The sequence below is a fragment of the Haplochromis burtoni genome, unplaced genomic scaffold, assembly GCF_018398535.1.
Source record: "Haplochromis burtoni strain Fernald_Lab_line unplaced genomic scaffold, NCSU_Asbu1 Contig_329, whole genome shotgun sequence".
Taxonomy (NCBI): domain Eukaryota; kingdom Metazoa; phylum Chordata; class Actinopteri; order Cichliformes; family Cichlidae; genus Haplochromis; species Haplochromis burtoni.
Window position 1 is genome coordinate 343,843 of NW_024582690.1, and position 14,304 is coordinate 358,146.

Below are 14,304 nucleotides of genomic sequence, written 5' to 3' on the forward strand. Positions count from 1 at the left end.
GTTTTTCCCGAAGTCGCAAAAGTATGACGTCACAACATTCTGATTGGTCACTTGCAATGTTGATCCTGGAACAACATTTAGTATGATGATCTGGGAACAACACCAACATGACGATATCAGATCGTGCGTGATCCTCTCCACTCTCGCAGCTAGTCTCAATATTTATGCAGCTTGTCCAGGAATACTCCTGCCCTTGTCGTGTAGTTCACCAGAACACAGTTGATCCCAGTCTCTTGCCACCATATTTATTAGTACAGTGGTACTTATCAGAGTGGTCACCAGCCCCTCTGTCCATACTTCCAAGACTGTGCTCCACCACTTTATCCACCGTTAAATACCACTTTTACTCTACACCACTGTAGGACTCACCAGCCCTCCCTTGAGGTTGTCCTTGGAGTGATATATTTGGCCATTTCCAATTACATCAGTCACCTCATCCCTGTGGTGACCTTAATCCTTCCCTGGACTGACCTGTAGGAGATGATTTAAAAAAATTGCTGCCGTGCCTTTAACACTGTGGTTTGTTAGCTTTACTTTTCAGACCAACTCTGCAGCAATGAATGCACTATCACAGTGAACCAGTCTTTCATTTATTTCCTAACGGGATGGTATACAAAAGATTTCTCCCTTGAAAGGGAAATCTTATTCTCAAGAGACTTCCTGGTTAGAAAGACATCTATACTAGCCCCAGGCCCAGGGCACTATTTTACATTCTTCATCCTGTATTTAGTGGTGAGTCAAACAAAATTCCTTTGAGGATACAAATTTTGCGACTCTTAAGAACATGACATGTGAAATCAGCGTAAGAGAATGTAACAGTGCATTCACAGGGGGCATGTGCACGCATAATGCCTCAATCATTTATTTACTGGTGTCTTTTTGATATTAAAATGAAGACCAAGTTTGAAGGTGATGTTACTCACGAGCCCCAAGGGGCCATAATTATGATACTGCAACTGGTATTATATTCACCTTGTCTGTTTTTGTGTTCCTCAAGATGCACGCTGTTGTGGAAAGCACCACTGAGTTGGTTGTTGTGTCCAGTGGTAGGTTTATATGTCTGGAAAGATATGCCAACACAGTATCACAGCCATGCAAAAATCAGTCAGCTTTACAGGTGTGTAGTAGATGTTATGAAAGTAAAGGCCAAACTGGAACATACATGTGGTATATAAGTATTCATGTAGGTAATGGATTGGAGCAATGAGGCAACTCTTTCTGTTTGCTTGTGATAAAGTACAACGAGACCGACTGAGGGGGTACTTCTCTCTTGGAATCTGTCTTTTCTCCAAACCTGCCACTGAGCGGTTAATGGAGCGGTTGAACAGCTGATTGTGAATTCATGTTTTTTTTTTAATAAGGACCAGCTGCTTGCTCGACATATTATCTGCATTTTCTAAACACAGTGATAAACAAGCACATTAGAGATGAGCACATCTGCTGTCACCTCCTGATATACAAGGTCTTTTCAAGAAATCGTTTATGTTGAGTTTTTTTCTAAACAGACTTGGCACATTTAGACGGCGGTGCTTCTGGGCTCTGTGCCCTCTCCGATTTAAATTTGTTTGCGTAATTGATGAATGTTATCACTTAATAAATTGTGACAGAAAATTAATGTGGCTGGTTGGGGCAGGTGTGTGAAGGTCGTAGTGAAAGCTGACGGTTGATGGTTTAATTGGGTTTTACTCAGCTCTCAAGTTGTTTCTAGTCACACATTGACCCTGCAGACAATTTTTTATGGTTTCAATGGACCAAATTAGTCAACGGACTGATGTGACTTCAGATTTACTTTGTTAAAAGAGAAAGCCTTCCCTGGATGTTCTTGTAGTGTAATACAGGATCAGTAATCTGATGTGTTGGTCACGGTTTTAAAGTGATAGAAAGTGCTGCAATTTCAATATTACACATAATGTCTTTTAGCTAAAGGTAGAGAAGAGCATTGAATTCTTATTTTTGACATGTAGAGGGCACACAGGGAGAGTGAAAGCAATGTTGTGGCAAACATGAGACACATGTAACCACCAGAAGAAAGATTTAGCAGCTGAACAATCAGATACTTGATTTAGTCAGCAGTCAGGGATGAAATGCAAACTATAAAGGGGCTGAGGGAAACTCTGAGGAAAAACTTGTCAAGTGAACCTTGAACCTAAATACTAATGCTGCTGTGTAAGGGGCCAAATCTTTGGTGACATGGCCAACAATAACAATTGCATTCTCATATCCTGTTAACCAGTAAGCTTACTTAAACTTACTTCAAGTGCTCTATTATTATCACAGAAATACTCCATCCATCCATCTTCTTCTTATCCAATTCAGGGTCACGGGGCTGGATCTTATCCCAGCTACCAAAGATCGAGAGGCAGGAAACATCCTGAACAGGTTGCCAGACAAAACTACCATTCACATTGACCCAAATAACTGAATTACTTCATCTTTTAATAATCATATTGGTAAATGGCCTGTATTTATATCGCGCTTTACTAGTCCCTAAGGACCCCAAAGCACTTTACATATCCAGTCATTCACCCATTCACACACTGGTGATGGCAAGCTACATTGTAGCCACAGCCACCCTGGGGCACACTGACAGAGGCGAGGCTGCCGGACACTGGCGCCACCGGGGCCCTCTGACCACCACCAGTAGGCAACGGGTGAAGCGTCTTGCCCAAGGACACAACGACCGAGACTGTCCAAGCCGGGGCTCGAACTGGCAACCTTCCGGTTACAAGGCGAACTCCCAACTCTTGAGCCACGATCGCCAGATATTGGCATTTGTTGTGAAAAACCTAAATTCTTCAGTATAATCAATTAGTTAAAGCATTTAACTGGAGATCATTTATCAGATTTCAAGTGCAGGACCGCACCTGCATACAGTCTACACTTGATCTCTGCCTATAGAGTATATAACCCCCTGATACTACAAGCTGTTTGTTCTCATTTCCACCCCACCCTCCTTCCCTTTTTTCATTCATTCACTTCTCACTAGTACATGGGGATCTGCCTGGCCTCGGAGCTATCTCCAGATCCCTCTGAGGCCTTCCTCAAACTGCAGCCTTGTGCCGTTATCTGCTAGAAGTGCTGTCAAACCTAAACGAGGATGTGGTCCCAGCTAGTGAAAGGAGCAGTTAAATGTTTAGCTGCACATGCTTCTCTATTTATAATCACCAAATTTTAACAAGTTGAATATAAAAAAAGCTCTAGTAACTTGTTACAATATTTATATTTTGTTTTATTTGCAGAAGAAGCTACGTGTAATAAACAAAACAAAGCACCTCTACTGTAGGTGAGTTGCCAGGTAGCAAGTAAGTGGGAAGGTATGTGAAAACCCCCAGAGACCAGAAACAGTCTGTGCAGAGTGTATCTTAACAATAAGCAGCAACACACTTAAATAATGTGCATCCATCATGCTAAACATAACCTCTCAAAACACATTGCAATGTAAATGTGTATGCATGTTTCCTTGCAATATCATCATTTCGTGCTTTTACAGTTAAGTCCATAACTTTTTGAGGCAATGACTAATTTTAAATAATTTGTCTCTATACACCGACACCATCGGAGTGGATTTAAATCAGGCAATCATGATGTAGCTGAAGCTCAGACTTTCAGCTTTACCTCAAGAGTTTGAAAAAAGAATTGCATTAATTGCTATGTTTCTATACACAGCCCCCTGTCACTGACATACACACAAACAAGCAGGACTGAATATCCATCTCATACAAGATGGACGAACAAAGAGGTGATGCATGACGCGCTCAAGACGTCCTCACAGCCTCTGCTTTACAATTCTCCGTATCTTTATTAGATCTTTCGCAGCTCCGTCTCATTTTTCCCCAACTTATTCATCCTTTCAGAAGCACTATGAAAAATTCATACTTGGGGATGGTGAACTGCCCGCTCTTATTTAAAAGAAACGATTCATTTTCACATCTGTTGGTATACTCAGGCTACCTCTTTAGATCAAAATCTGCACTGCATAAAGAGGAGAAAAAGTTCTCTCAGTGAGGGAATAAATGACTCAAGGAGGCATTTCATTTGTATGCCGGTGCAGGTGTCTCCTACGGGCTGTGGACGCTAATACATTTGAAGCTCTTCGTTATGCTAACGAGCCTCTTGCTACAAGTAGAAAAAACTTCTGGTTTCTAAAGATCACTCTGGCTTGGACACAGAAAATTTGTATTTCTAATAATTAATATTGATCCCGTGCTGTGTTGTTGCGCTTTAAAAAAAATTTATGCATGGATTTTGTAAAACTGCAAAACAGACGAGCAGATAGGGTCAACAGGTCCTATACATAATACATTACATATGCAAACACATATGCGCCGTGACGGTGGTTTAAATAAACACTTAACTCTAGATCCATGCATGGGTCAGTAGTGACAGTGTGGCTCCACTTGTCACTAGCCCAGCTGCACTCTTTAATTATACACACATTGATTGGTCGGGATGTCGATAAGGCATTTAAGCGGCTTAATCCTCGTTGTTGTATTAACATGAGCAACATGCACATAGTTTATGTATTAATTCTCAGCCTGAGGTGGTGTACTTGTATTTTTTCTTCTTCTTTTTTGCCTCTTGCATTACAATTCAGCTGCCCCAGGTTTTCGTGAAATGTCAATAGAAAGAGGAGAAACTCATCGATTTGACTGCCGGTGGCAGGAAGGGGAGGCGGTGGTGGTGTTGTCGTGGCTGCTGAAGTTGCTAAACTGAAGCCAAACTCCGATGTTGTTCTCTCATGCTTAAAACCAACAAATCTATCAGAAAGAGCAACACATTAAAGACTTAGAGTTAGATTAGAGCCTATTGAAAAAGCAATTTTCAGTTCTGCACTGTTAAGTCAGTCCATTCATGGGTAAATACCTGCTCTAGCTATACAGTAGACTGTTGCAGCCCTCATGTACTGTATAGGCCCTCCATCCTCTCTGTAGTTACTTCCAGGTCTAAATCCCTTTGGGTGGAGCTGTCCTCTGCCGAGGTGACCCGGGGCTGGGACAGATAGGCCCACCATTGTTACCACTCACACTCGGCACAACACATAACATAGAAAACAAAGCGCTTACTTTAGTGCTGACAGACAGCAGGCTAATTCGCTGAATCTGCTCTAGTTCCCCACCAAGAGGCAACATTTAATATACAGATGCTCAGACTGAACAGAGGCAAATGGAAATGTGCAGGGACTAATGATGGGATATTACTTTATTATATTAAGAGTGTCTATGTGATAAGATTCTTTTCATTATCTCAGTGACAAACAACCTGTAGCAGACATGTTTGTCGCTTCTGTCGTATGTTATATATTTTAGGAATAACTTTGTTGGTCTAACGCGCGCTTCTTTATCCACACATACACACACACAGTCACAGTCCTGGGTTTGAATCCACCAGCCAGCTGGCTTTTTATGTGCAGTTTGTGTATTCTCCCCGTGTCTGTTTGAGTTCTCTCTGGGTTTCGGCCTCCTCCCACATGCCAAATATGGAAGTGTTCAATATATTTTGCTTCCAAAGAGCCAGAATTTCTTGTAACTTTTTGAACCAGTCCTGAGTAACACTTCTTTAGGCTCTCTGAAAGTCTTTCAAATGTTCTCTTTGGACATTAACTGCTTTTTCACTCATTTTCAGTGCAATCTTTGTACTCAACCATTACTGGGGATACCATTTTTTTTATTTCTTAAGCCACTTAACACTGACCTATGAACCATCCAAGCATAAAAAAGACACAGGAAAAACCCCAGCAAAGGACCTGGATGTTAGAGACACAGGATCTGAGAGAAGCATCTGTCTTAATTTCTCAATTGGATAAATGGAAGAAACTGGATGGAAAATACTGTCAGAAATATTTCCTTTGTACACACACAGGAGAATGGAATTTTCAGCCATGCTATAGAAACACATAATCGACACTCTGTTGTAAAGTTGACACAGAAAGAAATGGAATTTTTCAGTGGTGTTCCCATTCATGTAATGGTGTTTTGAAAGTGTACAAGATGGATTGCCCACAAAACATCCTGTTGCTAGAAGTGAATGCACTAGACAGTTAGCAGCTCTGTGTCCACAAAGTGAATTTCAGCGACACCTGGACTTTGCAGTTGGGAATTGGCAGGTTACAGAACCAAATCAGACATTAATATTCTCCTAAGCACCTCTGTTGGATGATGTCTAAGTTTAGGGCTCTGTAAAAACAGCATAAGGTGGCAAATCCTCGAATGTTAAGACTGAAGCAAAGGTGGCTTTAAAAGAAGGATAATAATCAGGTTCTTTCTAAAACTGGCAGAGTAACCAAAATGTTGGCAGAAAACCGTATTTTATGTTGAAAGAAATGTGTTTGGGGAATAGTTGCCTTTTAGGGACTTTGTGAATTTTGTACACTTTGTACACCTTGTGCCTGTGTTCTGTATTGATTGTGGTGTTGTAGCAAAAATATAAAACATTAGGTACGTTGTTCAACTTTAAGACTTTTTTCCCCCACAGCGTTGCTTCAAAAGCATCGCTGTACCGGCTCCTAGTGGCACAGCAGCGCTCCATTAAAGCATCAAAAGGATGTACTTATCTTTACTGCCACGCAGCCTTTCATACCTTTCCTGAAGGAAATAGAAAACAGCAGTGCTGATAAAAGTAGAAACATGAAAGACTTTAACAGGACTGTATCCTGATGCTGGGTTTGCTTTCATTATTGAAAGCTCTGAAATCTTGCTTTCATTTACGGCGCCGGTGAATGACGTGGCAGGTGAGCTGTTTGGCCATCTGTCGCGATTGCCCCAAATATGAAATATATATTTATTTTTTAAAAACTTTGGCTCATCTACCTGAGATTGGAACGGTCGGCCATCATCACACTTTAAAGGCAAATACACAGAAGTAATAATGTAAACAACTAAAATGTTTATTAACCGAACTGAATTTTTTTTTCTTTTACAGCAAATTCTTATCACAACACAGTCTTCAAATGACACTTAACCCTTTGAGTACAGTTAGGTTGGCCACTCTGATCTGAAGAGTAAGCAGTGAACAGACCAGGGGATTCCTCTGCCATAGTCCACTATAAAACATGAAGTGGCACATCAGGAGCTCGAAAGTCCTAAACTTGTGTTATTTTTTTAAAAAGTCAGACATAAAAGGATAAAACACAATGCCCCCCCCCCCCAAATTCCTTCCTTCCTTCTTTTTTTCTTTTTTTTTAGCAGAAACTGAAACAAGAACATTTTCAAGATTTTCGATTTTCTATACATGTGTACATAGTTCTATGTTGTCTGATTCCCATGAAGTCATGTTTCACTTCAGATCATACAAACATGTTGGAGAAAAAAAAAAGCTCATGAATGCAGTGAGCAGCCTGTCCTGGTGCCTAGAAAAGACGCTTATCTCTGCAGGTTCTGATTTCCGAGTCTGATTTCCACCTCTGCCGACTCTTAGTAAGGGACACCGATTAGAGATCAGAATATATACACACAGGCTAATCAAAACTGTGTTATCCTAAAACAGTGAAAAGACATGAATCTATGACGGATACAATACTAAACAGGTTAGAGCAAGAATAGAAAAATAAATAGTAAAAACAATAGAAATGTTGCTTCTCTCATGTTCAGCTTGCAACGCTCAGTTCCAAAGAAGCTGTGGTAGTGAAAATTATCCTCATAGTCTTACTTTCTTTACAGTGACCTTCCCCTTTACACAGTATTTACAAGCAAAAACAGAGCCTATCCCACGAGATAAGAAACGTAGTCCACTAAAATGAATACATTTTTCATGAACACAATGGGAATTTTTAAAAAACTGCAGAGTTGTATCACATTGTCAGTATGTAAAAGCACTTACACACAGTTTGCAAACAGTGGTTTTTAGTAGACGTAGTTCATATCAAATCAGTCAACAGAGCAATCTGAAACTTTGTACAATTATCTGCTTTTGTTTCCTTTGATTTTTTTTTGTTTTTGATGGGTACAGAAAACATTTACATCATCTTTTTTCCCCCTTCTGTATGTGTACTTTGTCCACAGTTGACAATTTCGGTATTAGAGTGTTTAGAGTGTAAGGAGAGGTGATACAAGGACATCGTGGCTAAGGAGGACATGCTGTAATAATTGCTCTCAACTCCAAAAAGCGAGGTCATACCTAAAACTGTTTTAAATACCAGTTAAATTACGTAAAATGTTTTTTTGATATATATATATATATATTAAAGCCAGTGCAAACTATAACAATTGTAACATGTCCCAATTTTACCATGAGTTGTCCTATTGCTATGCAAATGGGTTGCAGCTTCTGCATTCTTTTTTTAATGGCAAACAAGGGGTGGGTCATCTTGTTGCAACACGCCTGATGGTTGTACAGAAATCTCTTTGCAAACAGCGAACATTTTATTGATGAGTTCATGGTTTTAATTGCTGGGTTTTGGTACAATACCTTGTCACTGAAAAGATTCCATATGAACTTATTGTATAGTATCTTTCGATTACAGGCAGATCCACTCCTCACTGATAGTTTAAAGAAAGCCAAGGTGGAAGAACTCACCAACAAAACTAATGACCTAGACCCTGAACCATCCCTTAGTTATGCTGCAGTAGGTTTAGACTTCTGGGGGTCAGGGCAGGTGGCTGCCTCTCCCTGAGCCTGGTTCTTCTCGAGGTTTATTGCTGTTATGGGTGTTTTTCCTTCCCACTGTTGCCAAGTGTTTGCTCATTGGGGATCACCTGATTGTTGAGGTTCCTCTGCATTATTGTAGGATCTTTATCTTATAGTATAAAGTGCCTTGTTGTGACTTGGAGCAATATAAATAAAACTGAATCCCTCTGGTATTCTTTATAGTCTAGGATTTCTACAGAAAAATACTTTTTTTTAAACTTGCCTAGAGAAGATCCTATGGATTGCAATGAAGCCTTTTCCAGGATCTCTTGGATTTGCAGCACTTGCAGTCATTTGCTCTTATCCTAAAGTTGTACAAATGAAAATGACAAGGCTGTTTTCTTTGGGTACAAGAGCCAATTTCATTATTATAGACTATGTACCTCTCCAATTTCTTGCCTTGGTGCCCTTTAGCCTCATTGGATTTTGTTCATCTCAGTCTCAGACCTGTTTACAAGCTGCTCCTCGATACCATCTTGTTTGCCGCTATGACAGAAATATGGTACAGCAAGCGGATTACTCATGACGATGGATTATTGTCTTGATAAGACAACTGCAGTAAAAGTTATGTATTTTGGACTAGGCTTTACACCTCCAACTTGGCAAATACAAGTAGATTTTTTGCAGCTCACCAACTGATTTCCATGTCTTCACATTTAAAAAAAATGAAAGTTTCATTTCCACTGTGAAGGATTATCTCAACCTGAAAGCTGTTTTTCATCCTGACACGACGAATGGATTCTTCTGAAGGAGGAAAATGAGTCCTGATATCTGCACTGACTGAGTGCAGAAGATTCAAACACGAAGGAGAAATCGAGAGAGAAGGCCCTAACTGTCGAAACTTTGAAAGGAAACCCCAGTTATTATTACAGCTGCCAAAAATTAACTGAGTGGTAAGTTGTTGCGCAACAAAGGATTACCTAATAACAATTTTTTTGCTTATTTGATCAGAGGGTGAACATTTCACATCAGATTTCTGCAGTTATATAACAATCATGTTATATAACTGCAGCATAAGTCGTGGCCTTGAAACCTAATTTGCTTTTAGTACTCATTTAAAGAAAAAAGAAAAGAAAATAGTGTTGAAAATTTCCTCGGGGGGGGAGGATACTGACCGACATAGGCTGATGACAGTGACACTCGAGGGTCAACATTAACACTCTTGAGAAAAGCTTAAGGACAGTGCAGACAAATGTGGATGAGGGCTGAGGGACAGGGTAGGGGAACAGGAGACAAGAGCATCCGCGTAACTATGAACGTGTGAACTGTAGCAGTAAAGACTCTCCTGCCTTAATAGTCCTGGCTGTCTGTAAACAGATTCAACACTTGGTGACCTTCTGGCATAATCAAATCCAGGGCTGCGTGACAATGCTTTAATTATCCGCATCCCTCTCCAGCGCTCACTTTTTGTGTCCCTGCCACCCTGGGCGTGCCATATGGTGCAGAGCCGAGGAGCCCGGAGAGACGCCGCAGAAGTCCAACCCTCCACGAGCTCAGATTTAATCAATGACTATGGCTGGCACTCATTCTGGCCTGCAGGAATCCACTGTGCATCGCCACACACCTTTCAGATGCTTTTCATACCCTGACTGCCGTTGTTAAGTGTAGGCATCTGGCAGTCATCCTCATTTGAAGACGAGATGCTGTAGTTGAGGGAGTGTTAGAAAACTGAAGTGGCTCAGAAGGACAGACATGTTGTCTGTCCCAGTTCAGAGCCTCAGGGATGCGGTTTAATATAGATGTGGCATTTATAGGGTTTGATGACTGAAAGCAGGACTGTTTTCCAGCTACATCTACCAGCAGTAATAAATACCTGTTCCAAGCAGCCACGCTCAAAAGCGAGTCAACGTTATTGTGGTACACTGCATGTCATGGCTATTTCTGGAAAATCCTTTAAAATGGGACTGATGGTGTCAGAGAATAATAAATTAATACATAATCTCTGTAAACAGATACCTGCCTATCAGAGTCCGTAGGCAAGGGACAGTTTTTCTGGCTTCAGCTTGTAGTAGGTTGTACTTGCATCTGAGTTAAGAATCAGAATTACTGGCTATCATCTGAAAATTTATTTATTGATTTTTTTAACGTATTTTAAGTATTCATAAATGATGTCTGGCAAATAGGCACAGGAAGTTTTATCTGTTGGGTGTTACGCCCCAAATCTACGTCAGCTGATTAGCTGACAGGTTTCTAGATTGTCAAATTATCAGTCTGCTCTAGACTCTCAAATATTGCAGATTTCAGTTTCTGGGTCCAGGGCCAGCTAGATGTTTTGATGAAACATTAACGATGTATGCAAAGCTAATGTGCACCACTGACATGGTTTATACTTCTACCTGTTTTGCCAGAGAACCACTCAAAAAATGTAAAGATGGAAGTTTGTATATTACGATGTGTTCAAGATGTGACTCTTGTAATGTCAAAGAAGAATGTAGTCCACAACTATTTGGGAAATATCAGTGATGGAAATCATGCTGACACAAGGACGTGAGGTCAACATGTTGTAAATTCATTTGGATTTCACACAAATCAGGACATCCAAAAGCTATTGCTAAGTTTTTAGCACAATATGGACAATATCAGTGACAGAAACAAAAAAACGCTACTCACAAAAAATCTGGTACTGAAATGAAAACTGACCCCACTTCATCATAACATTGTAATATGACACTGAACTACCTCCTGATTCAGTAACACAAAACACAGTAAAGTGGATGCATTCCTTTTGGTTACCAAAGTAATGGATGTTTAGTTTCCTGTAGGCGACCAAGCATTAAAGAGCCCGTGTTTGAGCAAATGTAGACAGACGGAGCCCCTCAGCATCCGTCTGGCTGTTTGTCTCTGGTTTCGGGTTTGAGACATTTAAAAAGGTTTCAAGACGTTTCGTGAAAGGATGGAATTGAACACAGAGACACAAACACAACACAGCGACTGTGGTGAGAGCAACTCGGGCCTCTGTCTCCTCCTGAGTCACGCACGCACACTCAGTCGCTGTTTGTCGACAGAGGTACAGCATAAAAGCACAGCCGCGACACCCCAGTCTGTCCAGTGTGTGTTTGCAAATTTTCTTTTTTTGTGCACACACTGGCATGCACATGTGCATGCGAGAGTCTGTCTGTCTGTCTGAGGGGAAGGGTCGTCAGATGGTTGAGGGGATGTGGCAGTCCCATAGTGAAGGAGAAGAAGAGGACGGCACGTGGAGGAGGAGGAGGGAGGGCTTTAGTTGTTCTGAAGGCAGTCGAGATCCACCGAGCAGCAAACGCTTCCATTCTGAACAGAAAGGCATGACAAGAAAAAAGAAAGAAGAGAGAGCATTAAATAAGGTGAAATGTAATATACAGTTCCACACTGTGCATGGTAAAGCTAATAACTCACTTCACAGCCTAAATCACTTTTATCCACTTGACTTACAGAAGGATTTGGGGTGGTTAACCTCATGTCTCTAGTGTCATTACAGTGGTACCTAGTTATACAGTTTCAGCATTATCCCATATACATTTGAGATATCAGACTGATATCATGAGATTTATGCTTTCACTCTAGTGCATAGGGATTATGAATTTGTGGTGGTAAGCAGTGGCACATCTGAGAAACTGAAGCACAATATATCTTTCCCAAAAGAAGTTTCCAGTTCCGCTCGATAGTCAGCAGCTCTCACTGTCATACGGACTGTGATCTGGAGTGAACAGTCGCTATGAAAAGGTTTTTCTGAGGTTAATATCTCAAAAATATGTATCAAGGGTAACGGGCCCTCTGTATTTATGGCTGTGAAGAACACGAGGTCCTGTCTGGTCAGACGTAAAAACTGTCTCCAACAGTGGCACATTGTCTCAGATTGTGTCTCGGAGCTGTAGAGTGACACTAGGTTGGTGATTCAAGAAAGCACAGGCACGATGTGGCCACGTCCAAACATCACATCAACGCAAAGACTGCTGCAAATATGTATCTAGTCTACTGATTCAGTTTATGTAACAACTATGGAAAAGTCCAATGTAGATTTAGGTCTATGTATTTGATGTGCTCATTTTGCTCTTTTATGTATTCTGACTGCAAAGAAAACAAGCAAAACCAAAAAAGCTAAAGTGAGGGGGCAGCAGCCTATCTTCACCTAATGAGTGGATCTGACGCGTTCCTGCCACAGTCATCTGCATGTTCACTTCTTTTAAGGTAAAAATGCTCCTTACATCATCTCTGACAGTCATTTTTCTTTTATGCATTCATCTTAGAACACATATAAATAGACACTGTGTGCCCTCTAGCACACATTAGCTAAATTGATTATGCCACATTTTCAGTCTCAAAAATTTTCTTCTAACAGCCAGTAATGGCTGTCATTACTGGTAAAATTGTGATCTTTTGGAACATCTGACATTTTTACATCTAAAACCCACAAGTCTTATCCCATTTGCAGACCCCGGAAGAATATCAAACAGAGGTTTGGGGAAAGTGTTTTCAAGTTAGCGATCTCCTGTATACTTTAGCCTAGCATGTTTGCCATTATGGCGGCTCTGCTACGATCACACTGGTTTATGTTGTGTCCAGCTGGCATACGTTTGTGCCTTGCAGAGCTGCCCCTAACCCTGCCAATCAGAACAACCCCTCTGATTAGTTACTTTTTTACTCATTGTAATGGCTTTTTATTACAACACAGAGAGCTGACTGTTGGTCTTGGAGTTGTAAATTGGCTCATTTCTGTGTTTTCTCTCAGTCATATGTGAAAACAATGATTTATGTCAGATCTTTTCCTAGACAGCAACACCGTGCTTGGGCTTCTTGCCCTGATGTACACTGTTTTTGTGGAACTCTGCCATAGAAAGTTAGCAGTCCCCATCACCCCTCAATAGCCTTAATAATAGCAATGCTGACAGGTTGAAATAAATTAAAATAGTCTCTTTACAAACCGGCAATTTGAAGCTCAAAAAGAGTTAAAAAATCTACACAATTAGTTTGTTCATGCTGCATTGACCTACCTTGCACTTGCAAGTGGTGCAGGGTGATTTGGGCATATGCCATGTGTCTCCGCTGAGGCGGGCGATGCCTGCGGGGTCCTTGCATGTCTGCCGAATGTCATACGACAGGTTGTCAGCCAGGCAGGGGTCTGTGACGCAGCGTGGGCAACATTCGCCCTCTGCCACTGCCGTGTACTCGCACATCAACGTGGGGCAAACTAGAGGCCAGCAGTCGACCTCCCCTTCCTGCAGAGACACAGGCAGTGATGAAAAAAAAGCACCAGAATTGCTATAGTGTGTGTGAATTTTCTTTTCTTTTCTTTTTTTAGTGTGTGTTTGTGTGTGAGACAGAGAGAGAATTCAGTTACAGATCTCACGCTGGTCTGTTGCCACATCTCTAATTAGAGAGGTGGTAATTTTCTCAGCCCTCATACACACACAGTTAACCAGCAGATCAGGGAGTGGTATGAATTAAAGCCCTGCTCTGAGCTTCATGTTGGAGAGGAGGGTTTTGTCTTTTTGATGTGATCTGTCTTCCAACAAAGCTCTTGCCTGCTTTTATTTAAAATGGACAATAGCTTCTGTGTGTGTGTGTGTGTGTGTGTGTGTGTGTGTGTGTGTGTGTGTGTGTGTGTGTGCAAACCATGCAGCGGCACTGCTGGCAGCCGTACAGCCAAGATGCTCCGCTGCGGTAAAGTGTGCGTCCGCTCTGATCCAGACACTGGCTGCTGGG

At 41.2% G+C, this 14,304-nt stretch overlaps 1 protein-coding gene across 2 annotated transcripts in view; it reads right to left on the reverse strand.

Moving 5' to 3' along the window:
* Positions 1 to 6,862: 6,862 nt before the first annotated feature.
* LOC102292316 (protein kinase C-binding protein NELL1) overlaps positions 6,863 to 14,304 on the reverse strand; it is a 322,495-nt gene continuing 315,053 nt past the window's right edge. Inside the window, exons 15-17 of one of the 2 annotated variants that reach the window (XM_042228525.1) lie at positions 14,215 to 14,304; positions 13,593 to 13,817; positions 6,863 to 11,892 (exon numbers count right to left, since the gene is read on the reverse strand). In XM_042228525.1, coding sequence (XP_042084459.1) covers positions 11,842 to 11,892; positions 13,593 to 13,817; positions 14,215 to 14,304 — 366 coding nt within the window. In that variant the 3' untranslated portion in view covers positions 6,863 to 11,841. The remainder of the gene's footprint in view (positions 11,893 to 13,592; positions 13,818 to 14,214) is intronic. The other variant, XM_014340030.2, reaches the window with a different exon arrangement.